The 24,812-nt window shown below is 45.7% G+C and overlaps 1 protein-coding gene across 1 annotated transcript in view; it reads left to right on the top strand.

Moving 5' to 3' along the window:
* The window catches only part of LOC142775992 (uncharacterized), a 99,241-nt gene that overhangs the window by 8,131 nt on the left and 66,298 nt on the right, over nucleotides 1-24,812 (top strand). The window contains exons 3-4 of the mRNA XM_075878675.1: nucleotides 1,777-1,860; nucleotides 21,831-22,745. Of these exons, the coding sequence (XP_075734790.1) occupies nucleotides 1,777-1,860; nucleotides 21,831-22,745 (999 nt within the window). The remainder of the gene's footprint in view (nucleotides 1-1,776; nucleotides 1,861-21,830; nucleotides 22,746-24,812) is intronic.

Raw genomic sequence — 24,812 nt, 5'->3', positions numbered from 1 at the left:
TAATCCACAATCAAGTAGCCCATAGCTTCACTTTACTCGCTGTAATAATTAAGCAGCCTATGGTTAGCATTTGAAACACACTTATACTTGTGCAGTCCGAGTGATTCGTAGAAATAAACTGCCATTTTCTAGAAATTTTTCGCTACCAGTGGCCCGCTGTTTTCGTTAACAGTAAAAACAAATATTAAGTCTACGTTGATTGTTAAACAAGCAGTGCAGAAACCTCGTGGTGCTTGTTTCGTACCATGTAAATGCTTATTCTTAAATAAAATCACGTTTCTAGTGATCTGCACGGTATTAGCGCACTTCAAATCACCTGCCTAAACGGGCCTTCCGACGTATCAGTTTCCTTGCCCAACGTTGCCCGCTTTAACTGTGCGGCCACCGACACGAGTAGCAGTAGTGCGAAAGTAGCGGGAGCCACGTCAGCAATAACGACCATCGAATCTTGCCACGATGGTGTCGATACACTTGCTCGTGACGCTGGCGCAGAGGCACGGCTCTCAGCCACTTCGAGCGTAGGGGTTTGTTTTGCCGTGCCCAGTAAAAAGCCACGTTGGTCTCTTTGCTGCAGCTCAAGCGGCGTACACCGTTCCAGCATCCCGTAATATCACCTTTATACGACAATTTGTCAAACTTTTCATCACAGCAACTTTCGTGAGCGTACGAATCGAACGCGGAAGTACGCGATACCGAAACTGCCATTGAGACGTTACCGCGTAAGCGAAGCGTAGGTCGGTGAGAACGGAGCTTTTGAACACATCGCATCGCACGGTGATGCCAAGCAGTTTTTTCTATGAATTAAACAAAAGTGCAAGCAGAATTTTATTATGTGTTGTAATGAGCAGAAAGTTTCTTCTTTATGGCAGCTGATTTGATTACTAGTGATTAATTGTCCTCGGGACTCTTGACGTAATCGGGATCATTAATAAATCACACATGTGGCGCATATAATGTCTTACATTTGCCTTAATTTCTCGAACAAGAGAGCCCTGTTGTTGGTAGTATTGACGTTTTGGACGTTCTCAAACATTGGTTTTTCATTCCGATGTAAATTTCTGTTTGTCTTTTGTGTACCTTTAAAATAACTATTGACTGAGATTTCCTTCCAGGGGCATGTATAGCGTAACATTTTTTTTCCTGTAAGGCCTGAAATACTTTCAACCCGTTAATATAATCATACAGCTTGGAGCCTATATAGCTAGTGGCCGGCTCAAAATAATAAAATTATTGTTACAGCACATCCAAACAAATGTCTCAGGTAATGGTGAATTCCAGAAAAATGCGGAGCCGCACAGAAAACGTTTCAGATATATATATATATATATATATATATATATATATATATATATATATATATATATATATATATATATATATATATATATATATATATATATATATATATATATATATATATATATAGTTAGGACCACGCGATACCTCATACAAACAACAAAGCCTGTTCGTAAGACTGATTTTTGCGATTGACTAACCATTTTTTACAATATTTCAACATTAGGACTTCTTGTAAATTGATATTTCGAAGGATTCCAGCGTATCAGAGTGTTGCCAGTACAGTCCCAGTATTTTTATCTACCGTCTTCAAGAAAGCCGCATCAAGCAAAAAGTTAGATTACTAGAAAGTAATATATACGCTCATTCCTAAAACAGCAGTCACATATCGCCATACATTTCCTTCGTATTTGACATCTTAATTACTTGCCTAGCTTGGCAAGCTTCTTTTTTGATCAAAGTGGCGTCGTTTCTTTGTAGGGTCCTCGTCAGTCAGTCCCGTTCAGCCAATGCAGCTCGAGGCGACCAAGGCAACTGCCGAACACTTCAAAAGCATGCGACACGGTAAACATTGTCTTCGATAAATCTTGTAATATTACCTTATGTCACCTAGTGCTTGCGTTCGCGAACCTATAACGACGGTTCCTTTGTGCATGCTTAACGATTCAAACAATAAAAAAATACTACCAGTATAGCGGTTTATGTACCATGAAAAAAAACGGAGGCTCTAAATGGAGTTGTCCAACCATTACCCTTCTGGCTCCAGACACACTTCCATAGAGCCGCATTTAGTCAAGTCTATTCTTCAATAAGGTCTCTGTCTTTTTAACAGTGCAGCTGTTCAAGCTTTTCGTTTCACCGCTTCGCACGACCAGAAAATTAAAACGCGCCCAACGCGTGCAACGCAGTAATTTGACCAACACACTCTTTCTTTGCCCTCCTCCTAGTCTTTACTCTTGATCTTGGGATTAACTATAAATAAAGTCAGTTTGCTCTTGGCGATGTATTCATTCGAGAAATGACGATAGTTAGAGTAATATTTTCTGTACCTTCTAGTTTTTTGGCGGATAACAAGACCTATGGCCCACACACCCATTGTAGTTAACACGATGGATGTGCAATGTAGCTCGTACCTTCTGAAGAAAACAAAAGAGAAGAACAGAAGAGTCAATGAAAGAAAAAGGAGAGAAAGAAACAGACAGAAAGAGTGAAAGAGATAATCATGCTAACTAAGTCGCCCCGCTGCGGTGGTCTAGCGGCTAAGGTACTCGGCTGTGGACTCACAGGTCGCGGGATCGAATCCCGGCTGTGGTGGCTGCATTCACGATGGAGGCGGAAATGTTGTAGGCCCGTGTGGTCAGATTTGGGTGCACGTTAAAGAACCCCAGGTGGTCGAAATTTCCGGAGCCCTCCACTGCGGCGTCTCTCTTAATCATATGGTGGTTTTGGGACGTTAAACCCCACATATCAATCAATCATGCTAATTAGGGCCATTTTATTATTACCTAAATAATTATCTTTAGTTTAGACCTGAGCCACTAGTGCATGATGTGTACATTTTTTTATAAACTGCTCCAAGAACTAGCCCGTAAGGCATTCATGTTTTAGTGCGTTTTTGTTAGTAAGTATAGTAAAGACGCTAAGTGGAAATACCTAATATGAAGTAGTGTCCCTTTTGTGACCCATTTTTCCTTTTATTATCATTGCATTATCCACCGCTCTACAGAGCAAGCGGTGATCGCAGCGCCATGACGGCGTCAGAGAAGTAACGAGGATGTCAATGGAAAAGTAACGTATGTTGTTTTAAAATATGGCCCTCTCTTTTTTAATATAGTTTCCACCGCAAATTGCTCCAAGAGCAATGACTCGCCGCATTTGTTCTCTTGGTATTTTAAATTCATAATACATGAATTCATAATACATGAATACATTAATAATAATAAATTTTTAATACATATTCAAAATTAAGTGTGGAGAATACCATTTCACACATTTCGAGTTGCTTAACTCAACAAGCCTAATACAATGCATAACGCTGATATGTTGGAGACTCAATACAGCTAGCTACCAAAAAATTTGCATATCCCACGTACAGTGTGAATCGACGATATGCGAAGCACGAATGAGAAAGGTTGATGTGTCACTTTAAAATCAGCACTACGTCACGAGGTGCACGAATGTAGTGCACAGTAAACCCAAGTAAATAGGTTATGCGCACCCAAGTATTTAGATAAGATGCAAGTATGTTGTTTATAGTCGCATGACGAATGACGACGGCACCACTAACGTTTCGAATACCAGCACCAGCAGGGTGGGCATGTAAATTGTGCCGCACATGGCTTCCATGCCATGATTATTATGTTTGCACCTGGCACTTGTTTTCGCCGTCTATTCACGTCACGAAATTTACTATAGGTCAAGCTAGCGAAACAGCCACAAGCACATGAGCGTAGCATGTGGTCATGTTTTATATTACATGCATATCATGATTATCATGTTCGGACGTGCCGATAACCTTCGTCGTTCATTCACGTCACGTAATATCAAATTTGGTATATACTAAGCTGGCGAAACGGCCACGGGCGCATCATGAGCGTGACGGGTAGTAAAGTTCTTTCATGGCACGCATGTCATGATTATCATGTTTGCACCAGTCATATACCTTCGTCATTCATTCATATCTCTTAATACTAATTTGGTATACGTGAAGCTAGTGAAACGATCACGAGCATGCTATGAGCCTATTTAGCATGTGATCATGTTTTGATTGATTGATATGTGAGGTTTAACGTCCCAAAACCACCATATGATAATGAGAGACGCCGTAGTGGAGGGCTCCGGAGATTTCGACCACCTGGGGTTCTTTAACGTGCATGCACCCAAATCTGAGCACACGGGCCTACAACGTTTAGCTTCCATCGGAAACGCAGCCGCCGCAGCCGGGATTCGAGCCCGTGACCTGCGGGTCAGTAGCCAAGTACCTTAGCCACTAGACCACCATGGCAGGGCGATCATGTTTTACATGACACGCATTCCATCGTACTCAAGTTTGGGCGTGTCATTTACCTTCATCGTCCGTTCGCGTCACGTAATACCAAATTTCGTGTATGTGAAGCTAGCGAAACGGCCGCGAGAGAATCATTAGCGTAGCATGTAGTCACGTTCTTACATGACACGCATGTCATGATTATTGTGTTTGCACCTGTCATACACCTTCATCATCCTATCACGTCACGTATTACCTAATTTGGTTTATGTGAAGCTAGCGAAACGACCATGAGAGCACAGGGAGCGTATGGCGTGTAGTCATGACTTACATGACATGCATGCCATGATTTCCGCGACGTTAGATAGATAAATAGAAAGATAGATAGATAGATAGATAGATAGATAGATAGATAGATAGATAGATAGATAGATAGATAGATAGATAGATAGATAGATAGACAGACAGACAGACAGACAGACAGACAGACAGACAGATAGATAGATAGATAGATAGATAGATAGATAGATAGATAGATAGATAGATAGATAGATAGATAGATAGATAGATAGATAGATAGATAGATAGATAGATAGATAGACAGACAGACAGACAGAGAGACAGACAGACAGACAGACAGATAGATAGATAGATAGATAGATAGATAGATAGATAGATAGATAGATGGATAGATAGATAGATAGATAGATAGATAGATAGATAGATAGATAGACAGACAGACAGACAGACAGACAGACAGACAGACAGACAGACAGACAGATAGATAGATAGATAGATAGATAGATAGATAGATAGATAGATAGATAGATAGATAGATAGATAGATAGATAGATAGATAGATAGATAGATAGATAGATAGATAGATAGATATGCTTAAAGTCGCCGAAGTTCGCTTAGAAATGCGTCGCATTTAAAAGTAAACTTCGGAAGGTGAGGGTGTTCAGTGTAAATAATAGTCTTAAACATAAAAATTTTGCTGTCAGTAGTGCTGTAATAACTGCAAGGAATTTGGTGAGAATGTCCACTGTCAGTTTATAGGCATCTATCAATCTTTTACAAATGTGCAGCGTCCCTAGATATTTCAACGACCATCTGAAGGCGCGTTTCAACGACTGTCTGTAGATGCTGCATTGTGCGTTAGCTACTGCACCGTCACACGTACAGACCGACGAACCGGATGCGGCTGAACTGCGCACAAGCTCACTAGTAACGTACAGGTTGCTTCATACTTAGGGGAAATCTCGGAGTGCCTGTCATCGCGTTGCGACTAGCGGTGCAATCGCGCGCCGGCAGCAGTTCGCGCCTGCGCAGACGCTTCAATGGAGTGGAGTTGAACAGCGTCGTCTGCTACGGCAGCGCGCGTGCCGCATTCCCGGCCAGCGCACGGATATCATTGTGTAACGCGGATTCTGTGCCGATACTCTTTCCTAATCATTTTGAGAAAAATCTGGACCACTACACATAACACAAAGAAACAAACGACAACGAATTCGTGCGTGCTTTTTTATTAGTTTCGCGTATGGCTGCGCACTTTTTTCATATGTTCCCGTAACTTGCCTAACTTTGAATGCGTGGCTGTACTAAACGTTGTACAACGCCAACCTCTCAGCCTTTATTTGTGATAATGCGGCACTAGCAACAGTATTTGACACCACTCCTTGTTTTTTCTATCAAAACGTGTTGCTGTGTGCGTTGATGAATATTTCTTCGCTGTGTGTGCACCGCAGTATACACTGGGACGAGTACGACACGACAATCATCAAGCAATGTGCGTTGTCTTTGACTCTAAATCAAAATAAGAACTCAACAGTAACAATTGTGCTGTTGCGCTGGTTTGAAACGATAAAACAAATTGGAACTCAGGAATGTTTTAGGTGAGGAAAAAGCTGGAACGCGTGTCTTTTTGGCAACATTTCATTACCGCAAGACTCGCTAACCGGCTCTTGACGCACCCGTAATGCATCCTACTTAGTACCTCATCTTGTCACCAGCGGCAGTGGTGACGGCACGCATTCTTGATGGCCGTGAGGCCTACAGCGACTCGATGAGTGATGTATTCACTCGCAGAGCATCCCACTCACTGACGATGGTGGACCACAAGCCGTGTATATAGAGGATGGCGTGCCACTGACATTTTCATGAAGACCCAGAAATTTTCAATTATATTCAGGTGTGGTAATTTGGGTGGCCGTTCCATGGCCTTTTGATGAAGCAGTGCACAGGAAAGACATAAAAACACGCACACATAAGGCCCGAAAACTCATAGAGACGCCGCACAATGTTTAGTGCACATTATTGGCTCAGTTCCTGCAATAACAATGATATATGCACTTGCTTGCCAGCAATGCAGCAAGCTGGAGGCGGAAATGTTGTAGGCCCGTGTGCTCAGATTTGGGTGCACGTTAAAGAACCCCAGGTGGTCGAAATTTCCGGAGCCCTCCACTACGGCGTCTCTCATATTCATATGGTGGTTTTGGGACGTTAAATCCCACATATCATTCAATTAATCAATCAACCAACCAATCAATCAATCAATCAGCCATGCAGCAAGCAAGAGCAGCCGTAGCAGAAGACGCAGTTCAAAACTATCCTCCTGAATCATCGCACGTGCGAGTAGGTGACGGCACGTGGTTGCGGCGCTGGCTGCATCACGATGCCACGCGCTCCAAGATTTCCCCTAAGCGTGTAAAGGCATGTACAAGGTGACCGCAAGGAAGCTCCCATTCAGACAAATCACGAGCGCAAAGCTAGCTGTGATGATGTATAGATAAAAACAGATACACTTTCTGCAGCATTAAATTACGGTTGATGAATTCACGAAAAAAAAAGGTAAGCCGGAAGTACTGCAGGTAGTATATTTCCTTTAAGTTAAAACAACTGCAAGGTCTTAGCCAAACATTTGTTGTAGTGTTTAGCCATTACCCGACACGATGGTCTAGTGGCTAAAGCATTCGGCTGCTGACCCGCAGGTCGTGGGATCGAATCCCGGCTGCGGTGGCCACATTTTCGATGGAGGGGAGAACGCTTGAGGCCCGTGTGCTTAGATTTACGTGCACGGTAAAGAACCCCAGGAAGACCCAGGTGGACCACACCCAGGTGGTTTACCTGGCTGTGGTCCACACCCAGGATGTGGTTGAAATTTCCGCAGCCCTCCACTTCGACGTCTCTCATAGCCATATGGTGGTTTTGGGACGCTAAACCACAAGAAATATTATTAGTGTTTAATAATTATACATTTAGTGCACTCTTATGAATGTGCATAACTGGGGGAGTCTTTTTACTTGTTCCAGAACTTCAATTACTATCGACCTCACGTTCTTTTCTTGTATTATAAAGCGGTATCAAGTTCGAGATCATGAACTGCGCACGCGTAATCTTTATTACAAGACCCGGCTGGTGTATTGTCCGGGCAAAACCACATACGTAGAGGCCAGGAGGCGCAGTCAGCCTATAGCCTCCCTGGCCTGCTGGATAGCCTATTTTCGGTCTTCGGCATCAGAGTTGAGCAACGCTATCCGCCACCACTCCCGGAAGGCATCAGGAGAACTTGTTAATATTGCTACGTGCCAGTGCATGGAGTAGAAGAAGACAAAGCGGATAGACTGGCGCGAGCTAATCTGTGTGGCTGGCACTGCTCGCCTAACCGGCTGTAAATACATCGGTGACTACCCCTCCGAGTCTGTCTCCTTCTCGTAACATATTTGGTGGAGCTGCGCGAACCCCACCCTCGCCACGGAACTCCGAAGCGGACGCTCTCTCGCGGCTTACAACATGACCACTCAAGACTCGGCTACATCCTCTCCTGTCGCCCACCTTTCTGCCCGGCCTGTCAACCCAGCGCCCGCAACAACTTTCGTGACGCTTCCCGCGCTCAAAGACCCCACCGTGTTCTCGGGCAGCGAGGGTTCCGACGTCAACCAGTGGCTACGCCTCTTAGAACGTGTCAGCGCCACTTACAGATGGGATCCCACTCTTATGCTCGCAAACATCATCTTTTATCTCGACAGAATCCCTCGTGTTTGGTTTGACAACCACGAGTATGACATAACAAGCTGGAACAGCTTCAAGGAAAATATCCGTGAGCTTTTTGGCAACATCTCTGGTCGTCGTGAAGCTGCGAAAAATGAGTTGTCGACTCGCGCAATATCTTCCACGGAGCCCTACATTGGTTACCTTCAGGCTGTCCTCTCATTATGCCGCCAAGCTGACAAAAACATGTCCGAACCTGAAAGAGTTGTGCATATCCTAAAGGGTATCGCCGACGATGCGTTCAACTTGTTGGTTTTCAACAATGTGTCATCTGTTGATGCGATCATTCAAGAATGCCGCCGGTTCCAACAAGCTAAAAGCAGACGCATCTCCCATCAGTTCTAGTGCCTCCCGAACACCACTGCGACGTCCTCGTGTCTCGACACATATCATCCACCAGACACCTGTGACAACTTGACGCGAATCGTCAGACGGGAACTTCAAGCGGCTGCTCTAGCTAAGGTGGGACCAACGTCCCCTGACCCCTCTCCACCAATTACGTTGCCTCTCATTCAAGCAGTCGTCCGGCAGGAAATCGCCAGCTTGGGAATTCACTCTATCTCAGCGCCTCCCCGCACCGACTACTAACCCCAATACACGCCTGCACGTCCCTTCCCGACCATCTCTCCCTCAACGTTCCGTAATCCGTACACATGGCGAACACACGATGACAAGCCGATCTGCTTCTCGTGTCACAGAATCGGGCACATGTCTCGCCATTGCAGAAGTCGCTAGGGTCTTCCTTCACAACCGTCCTTTCGTCCCTTCTATGCACGTCCTGCCTTACGCCATGACACCAGCCGCGACCATTTTGCCAAGGAACCTGCTTCTGAACACCGCTACTCCCGCTTTCTATCCCCCCAACGTCGCCAGTCTCGTTCTCCACAGCCCCGCCGACCATCTTCCCCCGCCTTCTCACAAGGTTCCCCGACGGAAAACTAAGTGTTGCAGCCCCCGGAGGTGGCGCTTCATCGCTCGGACTGACTGAAAATTCTCTTTTGACGATACCGACAAAACGGAACCTCATAGATGTACAAGTAGACGGCGTACATGTCACTGCTCTTGTCGACACCGGCGCTCAACTTTCCGTGATGACGAGTGATTTTCGCCGCAAGCTCAAGAAGGTTCTCACACCTGCGACCACTCAGTTCGTCCGTGTTGCGGATGGTGGAGTAGCATCTATCGTTGGAATGTGCTACACTCGTGTGAGCATCGCGGATCGACACACAGTTGTTCTCTTCACCGTCCTTGTTAAATGCCCCCACGACGTAATCTTAGGCCTCGACTTTCTGTCCGCACGTTCTGTTCTCATAGACTGTTCGACCAGTACGCTCCGTCTACACTTGCCCGCAACAGAACCTCTTTTGTACAACGGCCGAGGCGCCTCTGCACAACGAGACACGCGCGCCTCCCTCCACAGACACGGACCTACCTAGAGCTCGTCTCAATACCACCAGTTCCCGACGGTGACTATGTTCTGACCCCTATCACCGATGTCCTCATAAACCATGGCATTACATTACCGCACACTATTCTGTCCGTCGCAGAAAATTCTACGTGCCTCCCAGTTGACAACTTTAGCTTCACACCTCAAGTTCTGCCACAAGGAATTTCTTTGGTGTTCCTCTGCACCTTAGAAGACAATGCGGTAGATGTTTTCACGATGGTCGCTCTTTCTGACCCCCACGCTCAACATCAATCTGCCACTTGCTCCGACAGCGCTATTACGTCGATGATCGCTTCCAACTTAACGCCGCAGCAGACTGATGAGCTCCACCAGCTTCTGCTGTCCTACATAGACGTTTTTGACATCAGCGGCCGTCCGTTCGGGAAAGCTACCGGTATGAGCCACCGCATAAACACTGGTAATGAGCATCCTATTCATAGGCGCCCATATCGGGTGTCGCGGCCGAACGTCACATTATCCAAAGTGAGGTCGACAAAATGCTCGCCAAGGACATCATTGAGCCATCCTGCAGTCCTTGGACTTCTCCTGTAGTGCTAGTCCGCAAGAAAGACGGTGCATGGCGTTTCTGCGTGTATTATCGACACCTAAACAAAATTACCAAAAAAGACGTCTACCCTCTGCCACGAATAGATGCTGCGCTTGATTGCCTCTATGGGTCCCACTATTGTTCCTCCATAGACCTTCGTTCCGGCTACTGGCAGATAGAGGTAGATGAAATGGACCATGAAAAGACGGCATTCATCACCCCCAATGGCCTATATCAGTTCAAGGTCATGCCCTTCGGCCTTTGTAACGCTCCAGCCACCTTCGAACGAATGATGGACTCCCTGCTCAGAGGATTCAAATGGTCTACCTGTTTGTGCTACTTGGACGACGTCATCGTCTTTTCATTAACATTTGATACTCATATAGAGCGCCTCTCAGCCGTCCTGGGAATCTTCCGTCGCGCTGGTCTGCAGCTCAACTCGTCCAAATGTTACTTTGGACGACATCAAATCACAGTGCTTGGCCATTTAGTAGACGCCAACGGTGTACAACCAGACCCGGCAAAAATCAGCGCCGTCAAAAACTTTCCAGTACCGGGATCTGCGAACGATGTACGCAGCTTTATCGGACTATGCTCCTGCTTCCAATGCTTCGTAAAAAATTTTGTGCACATAGCGAGGCCGCTTACGCAGCTCCTCAAGAAAGAAGTCCCGTTTTCATAGGGCTCCGAAGAGGCTTCTGCGTTCTCGACTCTCGTCACTCTTCTCACTACTCCTCCGATTCTGGCACACTTCAACCCTGCTGCCCCTACGGAAATCCGTACGGATGCAAGTGGACATGGCATTGGTGCAGTGCTGGCTCAGAAACAGCATATTGCATATGCCAGCCGCCTCCTATCCGCCCCTGAACGTAACTATTCGATCACAAAGCGTGAGGGCTTGGCTCTTGTATGAGCGGTGGCGAAATTTCGACGTTATCTATACGGATGCCCATTTTCGGTAGTTATTGAAAACTCTCTCTCTCTCTCTCTCTCTGAAAGATCCATCAACTCTCTGCTCAACTCTCTGCAAGATCCATCAGGCCGGCTTGGTCACTGGGCTTTGCGCCTGCAAGAGTTTTCCTATTCGGTGGTCTACAAATCTGGCCGCCTACACCATGATGCCGACTGCCTCTCCCGGTACCCTGTCGACGATCCTGAGGACACTGGCGAGCCCACGGAGAACTCTATCTTGTCAGTGTCCGACTTCCTTAATATCGGGGAAGAACGGAAGCGTGATCCAGAGCTGCTTGACATCATCAGCCGTAGGGAATCATCCCCAAATGATGCTTCCGTCCACTACTTTGTCCTTCAAAAGGGTGTGCTATACCGTCGCAATTTTCGACCAGACGGGCCCGACCTTCTCATTGTTGTGCCTAAGCATTTGCGCCGCTGTGTTCTCACCGAACTTCACGACGCTCCCACGGCTGGACACCTTGGCGTATCCCACATGTACGAGCGCGTCCGGCTCCGTTTCTTCTGGCCAGGCCTTGCTCGCTCGGTACGCCGATACGTCACCACGTGTGACCTATGTCGACGTCGTAAAACACCGTCGCTGCTACCCGCTGGCCATCTTCAACCAATTGACATACCCGCGGAACCATTTTACTGTGTTGGGTTAGACCTGTTTCGTCCTTTTCCCACACCAGCATTGGGAAACAAATGAATAGCTGTTATTACAGACTACGCTACACGATACGCTATTACGCGAGCTCTACCGACCAGCTGTGCAACCGACGTCGCTGACTTCTCGTTACGGGACGTTATATTGATTCACGGTGCTCTGAGACAGCTTCTCACATACCGTGGCCGTGCATTTCTATCCCAAGTCATCGCCGACATTCTGCGTTCTTGTTCCACGCAACACACACTGCCAACCGCTTAGCACCCTCAAAAAAACGGCCTCACAGAATGATTTAACGCACTTTAACAAATATGCTCGCTATGTACGTGTCGCCCGACCACCGAGACTGGGACCTTGCCTTACCCTACGCAACTTTCGCGTATAATTCATGCAGTCACGACACAGTGGGCTCTGCGCCGTTCTACTTATTGTACGGAAGAGCGCGCACTTTACCACTGGTCACAGTCATCTCAGCTCACACCTCGTCCACCAGCGAGTATGCCCGCGACGCGATTGCGCGAGCCGATCATGCCCGTCAGCTCGCTCGCGCTCGGCTGATGGCATCGCAAACCAACTAATGCCGTCGGTACGATGCGGAACATAGAGACGTACAATTCGCTCCCGGTACCCTCGTTTTACTCTGGTCCCCTCATCGTCAGCTGGGCCTATCAGAAAAACTTCTGTCTCATTACACGGGACCCTACCTAATATTGCGTCAAGTCACACCTGTCACCTACGAGATCAGCCCCATCTATCCATCATCATCTAGTATGCGGTTCAGTGATATTGTACATGTCTCGCGGGTCAAGCCCTACAAAAATGCGTCAGATAACGACCTTTAAAGCACCGGGACGGTGCCCCCGCCACCGGGAGTTATGCTACGTGCCAGTGCATGGAGTTGGAGAAGACAAAGCTGATAGACTGGCGCGAGCTAATCTGTGTGGCTGGCGCTGCTCGCCTAAGCGGCTGTAAATGAATCGGTGACTACCCCTCCGAGTCGGCCTCCTTCTCGTAACAATATATTTGGACATTCCTACTGTATAGTGTTTGTATGAAACGTTTTCTGTTCTGCATAGTTTGAAGCATTTGTTGTTTTAGTATAAGTGGGGTAGTTTATGTGGAAGTGCGCAGGGTTTGGATAGGTGTTGGCTTTGCAACTGTTGTTATTCTGTTGCTTGTTTTAGCAGCGAAGCTGTTAAAGCGGACAGTAAGATGACTATTAACAAAACATCCTGCTGCATCACTGTCATAGTGACGCGCGTCCCAGCTGCGTGCCACCTGTATTAAAAAAAGGCAAGCCGTCGAGCAGTCGCCATAGCAACCGCGGCACTTTCTTACAACGTGGCTCAGGGGTAGTGATTTGGTAAGCTTTTTTTTCGTATTGAATAGTGGTAAGCTTTTTTTTTTTTTTGGATCCGCCCGTCACCGTCTCCAGGCTGCCGCTTCTTCTGTCAAGCAAGCTGAATTCAATAGCCGCCACTGTTATGACTCCCGTGCTGCAGCAGGACGAACTGAGGCAGAACCAGCTTCGTTGCACCAAGCTTTTGCGCAACTTACGGCAAACTTTCCGCATTTTACTTTTTTATGTTTAGACTCGGGTGAGATACGAGAAGGACGGGCATCACCTATCTGTAGTTTCGGGTTTATTCTGTGTAGCATGTGTGTCTATCTTGGAGCGGTACGCCGTTGGCGACGCCAGGGATGTCCATCCCCAAGAGGTCCGTTAGAGCTGCGTGGTGGGTCAATTCTCTCGACAAATCGTGGGTCACCTCGTTCAGGTTGGAGGTATCAGTCTCTGTAAGCACCGGAAACCATATTAAGTATTTGAGTTCATCTACTTTCGGAAACCATATTAAGTATTTGAGTTCATCTACTTTGGTTAGTCATTCGCTATTAATGAAAATTCCAAAAATTCATGGTGAATTTCATCATTGCGTGAAATTTCTGATAGCTACATGTGAGTGTGAGCACAAATTTATTTCTTGTTGGTGACAACCAAGCATATGTCTACCTCCTCACACTCCTCTATCTTGTTGGTTTAACTGTACATGTGTGTGTGCGAGTGCATGTTTTTTTTTTTTAATTTGCGAAGCAGCTCCTTGAGTAGCCTGTGTAACGCTGACCCTCCGCACCGTGACAGTGCCAAGTAGGACACGCCTTCCCTCACAGTGTGCGCGCGTGACGTCACTCTCTCCCTAAATTGATTGATTGATATGTGCGGTTTAACGTCCCGCAACCACCGTATGATTATGAGAGACGCCTTAGTGGAGGGCTCCGGAAATTAAACCACCTGGGGTTCTTTGACGTGCACCCAAATCTGAGCACACGGGCCTACAGCATTTTCGCCTCCATCAAAAATGCAGCCGCCACAGCCGGGATTCCATCCCGCGACATGCGGGACAGCAGCCGATCATTCTCTCCCTAGCCTGTAGCCGCTCGCCGCGTGTCATCTCTCCCGCTTCACCCTCTCCACCACTCGAAATGCTTCAGCCCACTCCTCACTTCGGCATCATATACTCACCCGCGCCACATCTCTGCACCTGTAGGCGAAAAGCCGCGGGAAGGCGCGCGCAGAGCGCCTTCCCACGGTGCCCAATATCTTGGTGCCCAGTATCTTCATTTCAGTTGTCTTCTAGGTCAAATATGTCATCTTGAAGCTCAATAAGAACATAATATTGTTGCTCTAAACTCAAAAACAAACCCTTAGAGGCAAAAAAGTCAGGAAATCGGCCTCTTACTGTTCATATTCGAGTGTCACAATACATGTCCTTCAATAAGTACTAACTCACCCACGAAAAACTAATTGTGGAATTACAACAATAGCAAAGCAACTAGAACACAAATGAAGCAGATTAGATGCGGTCATGTTTGTTGTTTTGGTTACGATTGTTGACGGAGCACTTGCCTAATGGATCTGGCTACGTTCTAAATGCAAACAAGTACCGGATTTAGCTCATGTTCAAATTGAAACTGAGCAAAAACTGCCTTTCTTAGTTCATATTATAATCAGCCATATAGCGCCATTTTGATTATAATTGTTTTAAAAGTGAAAGATACTTAGACGCACTCTGAACTCCCGTGAAACTCAACGCAGTTTTGGTTTCTAAATTTGGCTATTATAAAGAAAGTGCTACAGATATATTGCACTGTCGCTAAACAAACCCTATGTTCACACTCAAAAAAGATGAAGAAAGCGAAAGGGTAATTCATAGTGGGTTCCCGAATAGCAAAGAGGGCATATCGGCCACCAGTATCAGTAAGCGCCGCTCACATATTGACCAAAAATGCAAATGATATGCTTTTAAAAACTCGAATTTGTTCTTGTGATAGCAATTTAGATGGGGTGCTAACAAAACAACCTTCGGCGTTATGCATGAAGAATACTCCAGCTATCTCTCTTCTTCTGATGCAGAAGAACGCGCTCACATTTTCGCATTGTGAAAGGGAGGTCTGCACTTACATTCTACGCAAAGTGCACACAAATTACAGGAACAGCTATATCTACAACATATAGGTGTAATTAAGTTCTCTAAGTCATTCATTTATACACCTGTTGGTACAGCCGATGTACCAACCCATGGGGCAAGTATACGGCGTACAACGCCTTCTGAGAAATTCAAGAGCCTGTTCTTGCGCTTCACACTTCGCCTTTTCACCTTCCATTCGCTTTCCCTTTCGTTGACTTCTTCACAAATTCATATTAACGCTGCTGAAAAAACAGTATCTTTCCTTTGTTTCAATTTTTTTTATTTAATTTTGCGGGAGATGTTATTAACACAAGAGATAATGACGGGTGCGTACACCATAGCGTCCCTACTACTCTTTTTTTCTCGTTACTAGAAGTAATTGCATCATAAGCTTTCTCGGTGACCGAGCATATCACGTTATCAGGATGTAAGGAATTCTTTAGCCTGCCAATTTATCCTTCTAGGCTCAAGTGTATCGAGTGCAAGAACCACTTCTTTATGGCTTATTGCCCAGAAATCACGGCAACACTTCTTTTTCATGAATTAGGACTGACCGGAGTGAAATCTAAGAATTACTTTGTCTTCTTTTTTTATTATATTTACAGCACGTGTGGTACCCATTCAAAACAATTTATAAGTCTGAGAACTGAATGACGCCACCTCAAAGCTTTGACGACGTACACTAGGGTCCTTCAAACTCAATTCGAAATAAGAACAAAACGCGTTTTCCAGTCGGCTGATGTGATCTACCATAGATGCGCACACACTTAAAGCAGGCTGTGACGTGCATTCACGAAAGAGTGACTTCACAGGTCTATTCGCTTGGGCCGTATATAAATCCGAAAGGGCAGGCATAATACACGACACAGGGCCGAGTACCTTCTCTATGGGAAAATAAACGCCTTTCGTATTTTATGCAAACGGCATTTTGTGAGAACAGGTTGAGAAGGTAAAACAAAAATCACTACTTTTTTTTCTTAACTCTGGCCTCGCTAGATTATTCTACATTTCAAAAAAACATATTCTCTACGTCCAATGAGACATGCAGGCCTGCACTTGAAAAGGAATTTGGTCGCCTTTGCCGTACCTCGGATGCGAAAGGGTTCTTCCACCGTCAGTAGAAAACTTTCTTCGCAGGAATCTTGCCCATATGCTACTGCCACATTCCTCTCTTCTGGCTACGCGTAGCGCAAAATGTAAGTGCCGACCACCCTTTTCGGATAAAAACGGTGCTGGCGCATTTTCCAGATAAGACTTGAAAAGTATATTGCTGAGGCATTCTATATGTATACTCGCGAAAATTATGTCAGCACCCATTTGATTGCACTATCAAAAAAAAAAAACGAAAGAAATCAAGTTTTAAAGAAGTACTGGCCCGATTCAGAGACATTGGAAGATGGACATTGTGCACACTTCCTTGCTATCAGTGTTAATTTCTCCACTCACCGGAGCCAGACAACACGTATAGAGTATAGTTTACTTTTATATATGCAAGACAGCCCCACCGTAATGGACGTGCTTCTTACAACTCAGCAGTTCCAATGAGTTTGCAAATTGTGCATTTTGCATGTAGCCTAAATTGCAGAAGTTAGTCGGTGTCACTGAACGACAAATTTGTGATCGTTGTTCGCGCGCACCACTGGCGAATGGCAGATCTGCCGCCAGTCGATCACAAGTTGCAGCCTCCCCGTGGCGTCAATCGTCATGACACGCTAGGAACGCCCTCTTGAGATCAAAACCGAAAGTGTTTAAGGCAGCAGTATTAAAAATATATTTGATGCACCTTCAGGCACCAATATAATATTGTAGCGTTCTCAGTAACAATGCTTTTTTATATCATTCTGGTGGATATTAGAGGGCTCCGGAAATTTTGACCATCTGATGTTAACCGTGCACTGACATCGCAAAGTACACGCACCGCTAGCATTTCGACGGAGGCGAAATGCTAGCGGTCCTCCGCGAACCGAATCGAACCCGCGACCTTCGGGTCAGCAGTCGAGCCACGTAGCCGCTATAGCACCACAGCGGACAATATTTTAAATTCATGTCAACAGTATTTTAATGTTGGCAACTGTACCACGTGCATGATTCTCGACATATATGTGCTGACGACGGAAATGTAACACTGGGGCCTCATTTACTCTATTAAGCCGCCTTCACACTGCAGTCGTATCTGCCATAAGTGTTTCGTGTAACTTCTGGAACATCCGTTTGCGTAGCTAGCGACCACGTGCGTTCACACTCAGCCCTTTGGTAAGATAACTTTTTGTTACGGCGGGCCCACCACTGCTTTCGAGGTGTGTGCATCCTCGCTACAACTGATGCAGCGGGTAGTCTCGCATGTTAGGCAATGGCTGGGCTAGATGAGAGGCACGACGTCCCGTCTGCCCTCTGAGGCGAACCTGCAGCAAACCGCAAGCATAGCGACCACTATGCCCACCAGTGCGACCTTCGATTCTCGCCTTCTGAATTATAATTCGTGCACATAGTTTGCCCTGGCAAAGTGCATGGCCAAAATTGAACTTTCAATTGAACAAAAAAAAGTCCAGGTACTGGGGCTCATAATTAATCAAAACATGGTCAGAAACCACACTGGCCGAAGTCTGCAACGTCGGAAAGTAGGTGGGCCGCATGGCCCGCCGAGTCTCAAACAAACGCGAGGGACTATGGTGTAAAGATGCCTTGCGGCTAGCGCATGTATTTGTAGCCAGTATAATAATATTACTAATATTATTAATATTAGTATAATAATATTAATAATATTATTAATAATAATATAAGCAACAGAATACCAATCAAGAAGGGTGTAAGGCAGGGGGACACAATTTCCCCAATGCTATTTACCGCGGGCTTACAGGAGGTTTTCAGAAGCCTAGAATGGGAGCAGTTAGGGATAAGAGTCAATGGAGAATACCTTAGTAACCTGCGCTTCGCCGATGACATTGCATTGCTGAGTAACTCGGGGGACGAATTGCAACTCATGATTACGGAGTTAGACAAGGAGAGCAGAAAGGTGGGTCTTAAAATTAATCTGCAGAAAACGAAAGTAATGTACAACAACCTCGGCAAGGAGCAGCGCTTCGAGATAGGTAATAGTGCACTTGAAGTTGTAAAAGACTATGTCTACTTAGGGCAGGTAATAACCGCAGAGCCGAACCACGAGATTAAAGTAACTAGAAGAATAAGAATGGGGTGGAGCACATTCGGCAAGCACTCTCAAATTATGACAGGTAGATTGCCACTATCCCTCAAGAGGAAGGTATATAACAGCTGTATCTTGCCGGTACTTAGCTACGGAGCAGAAACCTGGAGACTTACAAAGAGGGTTCAGCTTAAATTGAGGACGACGCAGCGAGCAATGGAAAGAAAAATGGTAGGTGTAACCTTAAGAGACAAGAAGAGAGCAGAGTGGATTAGGGAACAAACGGGGGTTAGGGATATCATAGCTGAAATCAAGATGAAGAAAAGGACATGGGCAGGGCATGTAGCGCGTAGACAGGATAACCGCTGGTCATTAAGGGTAACTGACTGGATTCCCAGAGAAGGGAAGCGGGTTAGGGGGAGACAGAAGGTTAGGTGGGCAGATGAGATTAAGAAGTTTGCGGGTATAAATTGGCAGCAGCAAGCACAGGACCGGGTTAACTGGCTGAACATGGGAGAGGCCTTTGTCCTGCAGTGGACGTAGTCAGGCTGATGATGATGATGATGATAATAATATATTTGACCCCATACCTCATTTCGCGAAAGCAAAGCGAGGACGCACTTGATGTAATCCTTCACAGAATTGTAAGAACATCATTCGCAACCGTAAGAACGCTGATGTTCCAGCTGTTTTTAAATGCGAAGCATACGTATCTTTGTGGACCACGGGCAATTTGGCCGTTTCCATTAGCCTATTTGTCTAAACACCTACGCCTGAGTGCTTTCGTAGTCACCTCCTTGACTTAGTGTATACCAAATTGATATATGACACTTGATTTACAGGTCATGATATGAATAACGTAACATGCCTGTTACGTACTACGTTATGAAACCGTTTCCCACAGTGACGTCTGGCGCGTACCCACATGCCCAGTCAATGGTGTGTGGGTATATGAGCCAGAGATGACTTATAGTGCATATCACATTGGAATACTCATTGGAAGTTTTATCAGACGCTTTGCCATGGTTAAAAACAATAAAGACGCCATTTGCAGTAGCTAGCTACTCCTATGATTCAACAAGCTACAGTTTAGCGTTCATGGTCCCCGCATGCAGAAGCTAGCCAACGAAAGCAGCTTACACTTCGTTTCCATATATGTTGTTATGATCACACTTCCTGGCTTGGTGCCCCTTGGACGCGTTAGACATTGCGGTTGAGCCTAGGGCGACTTCTGGTTTGGCGCACCCAGAGATGCGCCAAGAGCGCTGACAACACGAAAGTCGTTCTTCGAATTCTCCAGGGCGCCCCTTGTAAAACCCGTTGGACACGCCTGACCGACTGACGGACTAGGAAAAGCTGTTAGCCGCTGAGGCTGCTTGCTTTGTACGTCAAGGTGCCCTGGACAAGGAGGCAAGCGTCTGAGCTTCGTCTGCGGAGTCGTTTCTCACATACTCTGTGGTGCCTTCATGCCGCCGTTTTCCACAAGCCATGGCCTGCCCGGTGCCGAACACCCTATTGATGAGTCATCAATGGACTAGAGTTGATCTGCACGTACGACACCAATTTCTTCGCGTTGTGCTATGTCGTGCGCATTGTGCAGTGTTTTCTCCCTCGCCATGGGACGAACTGGGCGTGCCTCTTCCCTTTTTCCTGCGTTGGGAAGGAGGCAGTGTTTCACCTTCACCTTTTTTGGGGGTGGAGGTGAAGACAACATCTTCATTGGACAGTCCTGGCCTCCATTGTTTTTCTCTTCAGGGAATCCTGGGAATACCAAGGCATAAAACGCGAGCGTCGAGACGCTCCAGAGAAGCTCCCATCAAGCTTCCATGGAGAGCTTTCATGATGTTACCACGATCATGTAGCAACGCTAACATCACTATGTAAATAGTGTAAATAAACGTTCCTGTGATCATGTCCTGCTACTCTCCTAGACTTTGACTGGCTCTGGTCCTATGAGCAGACCCCTGACTACACCAACTGGTGGCAGTGGTGGGATGCCATTAAACCCCCGAATATATCACGATGTATTTGCTGTTACGTGAGTGGCGGCGTTACGTCAGACAGTGAGCTCTCTTTAAGACGCCAGTGTATTAAACTTGCCTTGTAAACCCACAATATGCAAAAACTACCCAAAATACAGAGACACCGACTTACCAGTAAGACTTCCCAAAATACAGAAAGACACCGACCTACCAGTAAGACTTGACTCCAATTGTGGCGTAAGCGGCCACTCGCTCACTGCTTCTCGTGAAATCTATTCTCATAATGCGTGAGATATGCCGAATTTTTCTCGTGTTCTTGTATTTCTTTATTTGTTTACATTTCAGAATAACGGAAAGGTGGGCTAGTTGGTTAGGGTTCATTGTGAATTGTATGGGGCAGCGCTAGGATGAATACATGAACTAGAAAAGACACAAGTGCTGTACCCACAGCTAAAAGTTTATTGGAAAAAAATGCCACTTGTATACCCAGCACTATCCAAATCATTGTGATCAAAGGTGCCACGTAAACAACGTCAGGGCGATATCAGCTCGAAAACAGCCTCGTGGAAAATATAGGCAGCATAAAAGTATACAGAAGATAGAAGCAATACATTTGCATTCTCTATTTTTCTTAAGAACCGCAAGTGCATCAAACACCATAGTAAAGTCGCGGTAATCATAGAGGCTCAAGATAGGTATTTCGAATTTTAGGAGTTATGTGCCCAGGAATGCTAGAGATGAAGGGAAAGATAATAAGAATGAACTTTCTCTGTTCTAGTGTAGGGCGAGTTCAAGTGCACTGGCACGGAGCAGTGTAATTTTAGTGATTTAGTTGAAATACCCTCCGTACAACGATTAGTTCAAATTTCAACCCACGAAGAACTGAAGCGTAAGAAACTCTTTAGGAGGGATTTAAAGTTAACTCACAGAGTTAAGTTAACGCAACTATGGTTAACTTCGCAAGTGCTTTTTGCTATTAAATCTCGGTCTTCACGAGTAATATGCTCGGCACTACGATTTGCTGAGGCTTTGCTTAAGAGGAATGATATTGTAAAAACCTCCTGAGAAGACGGACGATCTAAACAGGTTTCACGCAAGCATTCGTCGTAATACTATTTTCACAACTTTAATGCCGAACATACCGTAATACCATCTAATGGTAAAGATAACATACGACCGAAAGGTTTGTCTGACACGAGCTTTTGAGCCTTCACTCGTCCTTCAGAATATAACTATTTCCTAAATATTTTGATTTCAGCCTCTTATTAACATCATTGTTTTGGTCTTCGCAGAAAGCCACCATCGACGAACTTGATAAGGGTAAGCTCTCAGAACAACTCAGAGGAGGTCAATTTCCACAGAAGGCAACCTTCGAGAAACCTGAAAAAAGAGAAGATGCCGTACAGCCCAAGGGAGGCCGATCTCCACCGAATTTTTCCCTTGAGAATTTTGAGAAACGGGATTCTGAGAAACGAGATCACCCTGAACGTCCCAGAAGCCGCCGGCCTCCACAGAAGCCCACCTTTGCGGTCAATGAGAGACGGGGTCAATCCGAACGTCCTAGAGGAGGCCGCGGATCTCAGCAGAAAGCCACCTTCAATCAAACTGAACAACGAGACAATCTCGAGCAACCCAAACGAGGCAGATCTTCGCAAAAGCACTCCTTAGAAGAACCTGAAAGGCGGTCCCAGTCGGAACGGCCCAAAGGAGGCCGGCCGACACAGAAAGTCACTTTTCAGGAACCTGCTAAGCGGGGCAATCGCCACCGACCTAGAGGAGGCCGCTCTCTACAGAAGGCCACCTTGGAAACAACCCAGAAAGGGAACCATGAAGAACAGCCCAAACCAGGCCGCTCACCACGCAATGTCCGCTTCGAGGGATCGGAGACAAGGGGCCATACTGAACAACCCAAAGCAGGCCCATCTTCGCAAAAGATGCCCTTCAAGGACCCCGAGAAAGGGAATACTCCCGGACGTCTCAGAAGAGGGCGGGCTTCAGAGAAAGCCACTTTCGAGGAAACAGAAAAAGCGTGCCATTCCGAACGACGCAGAGGAGGCCGCGGAGGGAGACGCAGAAAGGGTCGAGGACGTGGATTCTACCGTGGCAACCATGGATTCTCAGAGACGGGCCGTACAGGCATTCTCTACCCACCAATGCCACGTCCCGTGGCTAAAATGGGAACCCAATTACTGGTGACCGATACCTGGGTAAATATTCATCCTAAATCACCTTTCTAAAGCAGGGCACGGCACTTTGCCACCTAAATTCGAAAGCAAATGCAAAAGACGCCCTCTTTTGCAGATGGCAGTGCTTCCAACCTAAATAAAAATAATAGGCGCGAAATGCCTAAATAGTTATGGAACTTAACGCTAACTACAATTGGAGTCCACTTTGTTAATTGAACGTTTATTGCTGGATATACTGGTTTTGGGCTAGTTAACACATGGCCAGTTAATCAGAAGGACGCGTGGGACAAGAACTTGACAAGGCTGCAGAGTCGGCCTGCCTTCTTTTCATCAGGTTCTAGGCTCACAAAGCAGTTCGTACACTGTAGTTGTTGCCAGGGAGTAAGAAGTGCGCTCACGGAGCTCTAAGATGGCGCTTAGTGCTCTGAAAGACACATTCAAATGTGTTCAGAGCCCTTGATTTCAACCAGTCGAATGTACCACTACTCTCCTCCTCAGATAATCCTATTCCGCTTTGTCATCCTCAAGCTAGCCGAGGTATTGTCACTTTGAATAGTTCTCGCTTGATCTTGTTCGTGTAAATATATAGAAGGACACTGATTACACTAATGGACTCCTAGTTGCTGCGCAGCATCTTGACCCAATCCTTCCAGTCTGGCCCTCTATGCATCCATTTGATGCAATTTTGTCAAATCATTTTTCAATTCCCCACTTACTAATTAACTAACTGCTGTAGCTGTTATTCCTAAGTGAAATCGTCATCGCTTTTGTACATTTCATTTGAAGCATTTCATCCCTAAGTGCGTTTCTAGCTAATTAGGATCACTGGCTATCTGTTAACTATAAAACTGACATTTCCGCGATTTGGACGTAGTTATCGCTTTCATTACCGCGAGAAAACAGTCATTTTCATATGGCTCGGGAATAAATTTTTCTCTTGTATAAAAAGTACTCCAGCACGCAGTCTAGCACACCAAATTGTGCATAGTGTGCGCCCTTTCCGAAATTTATTTTACAGCAGGAAAACTAGTGAACGAACATCTTAAGTGCGTAAGTTTTTTGTTGCTAATTGATAATCACAGATATATATATATATATATATATATATATATATGTATATATATATATATATATATATATATATATATATATATATATATATATATATATATATATATATATATATATACAAAAACAATAATAACAATGGACATTCTCATTACACATTTTGAAGATTAAAATAGGCCACGAATAAAAAGATAAATAATGACTGCTCCATGTTGCTAATAACGTACACAAAAAATCTGAAGCCAAGTGCTAGTTCATTGCTCTGATATGCGATGAATTATTTTGTTGTTTTACAGAAACAGGGGCGAATTCGAGCACGTTTAGCACAAAATGATTTTTTATTATTTATTGAGAAAGCCGAGCAGGTGTACCAATATTAATGGATGGCTGGCATTTGAACCATGCTTATATTGGTGTTCAACGAACTCCACCAGTTGTATGGCGTCCCTTATTACTGTGGGCTAAGGCTCTCTGCATAGGTTAAAGTTCCCAAAATGCATACAAGCATATTTGTATTTTTGCAAATGGTATCGGTCAACTCTGGAGTAAAAAAAAGAGAGAGGGAGAATGAAACTATATAATGCGGTCACAACGACAAGCGCCACTTTGCAGTGCGGGGCTGATATATCATTTTTGGCTTGAAGAGAAGCTTTGCAACCGGCGCCAGCACCTCGCTCATGGGCGACGTGTGGACCCTGCACGTAACCAGAGTAGTTCTAAGATTTCGCACAAAGGTGGGCCGCAACGCACGCGTGGCGGGGAAGATCACTTGACCGCGTAAACGAAACAAACCGCTGAACAGCTGCGGATTGTCCCAGACTGACGCGAAACATCGTGGTCGTCAGAGCTTGTAGCTAAGGTGCTGTCATGGTCAGACACAAAGCTTGTCTCCTCTCCACTCAGTTCAGGTGCGGTTTCATTAGAGTTTTGAGTAGAACGTGTTTTTCGCGGCGCAGACGGTATTCAATGCGCGCTTGACGCAGCCGCCATGGTAGCGTCTAACGACACTGGATGCGGCCC

Source organism: Rhipicephalus microplus, chromosome X (genome assembly GCF_043290135.1).
Source record: "Rhipicephalus microplus isolate Deutch F79 chromosome X, USDA_Rmic, whole genome shotgun sequence".
NCBI lineage: Eukaryota > Metazoa > Arthropoda > Arachnida > Ixodida > Ixodidae > Rhipicephalus > Rhipicephalus microplus.
The sequence above is the reverse complement of the archived record's forward strand: the minus strand, read 5'-3'. Positions and strand labels throughout refer to the sequence as shown.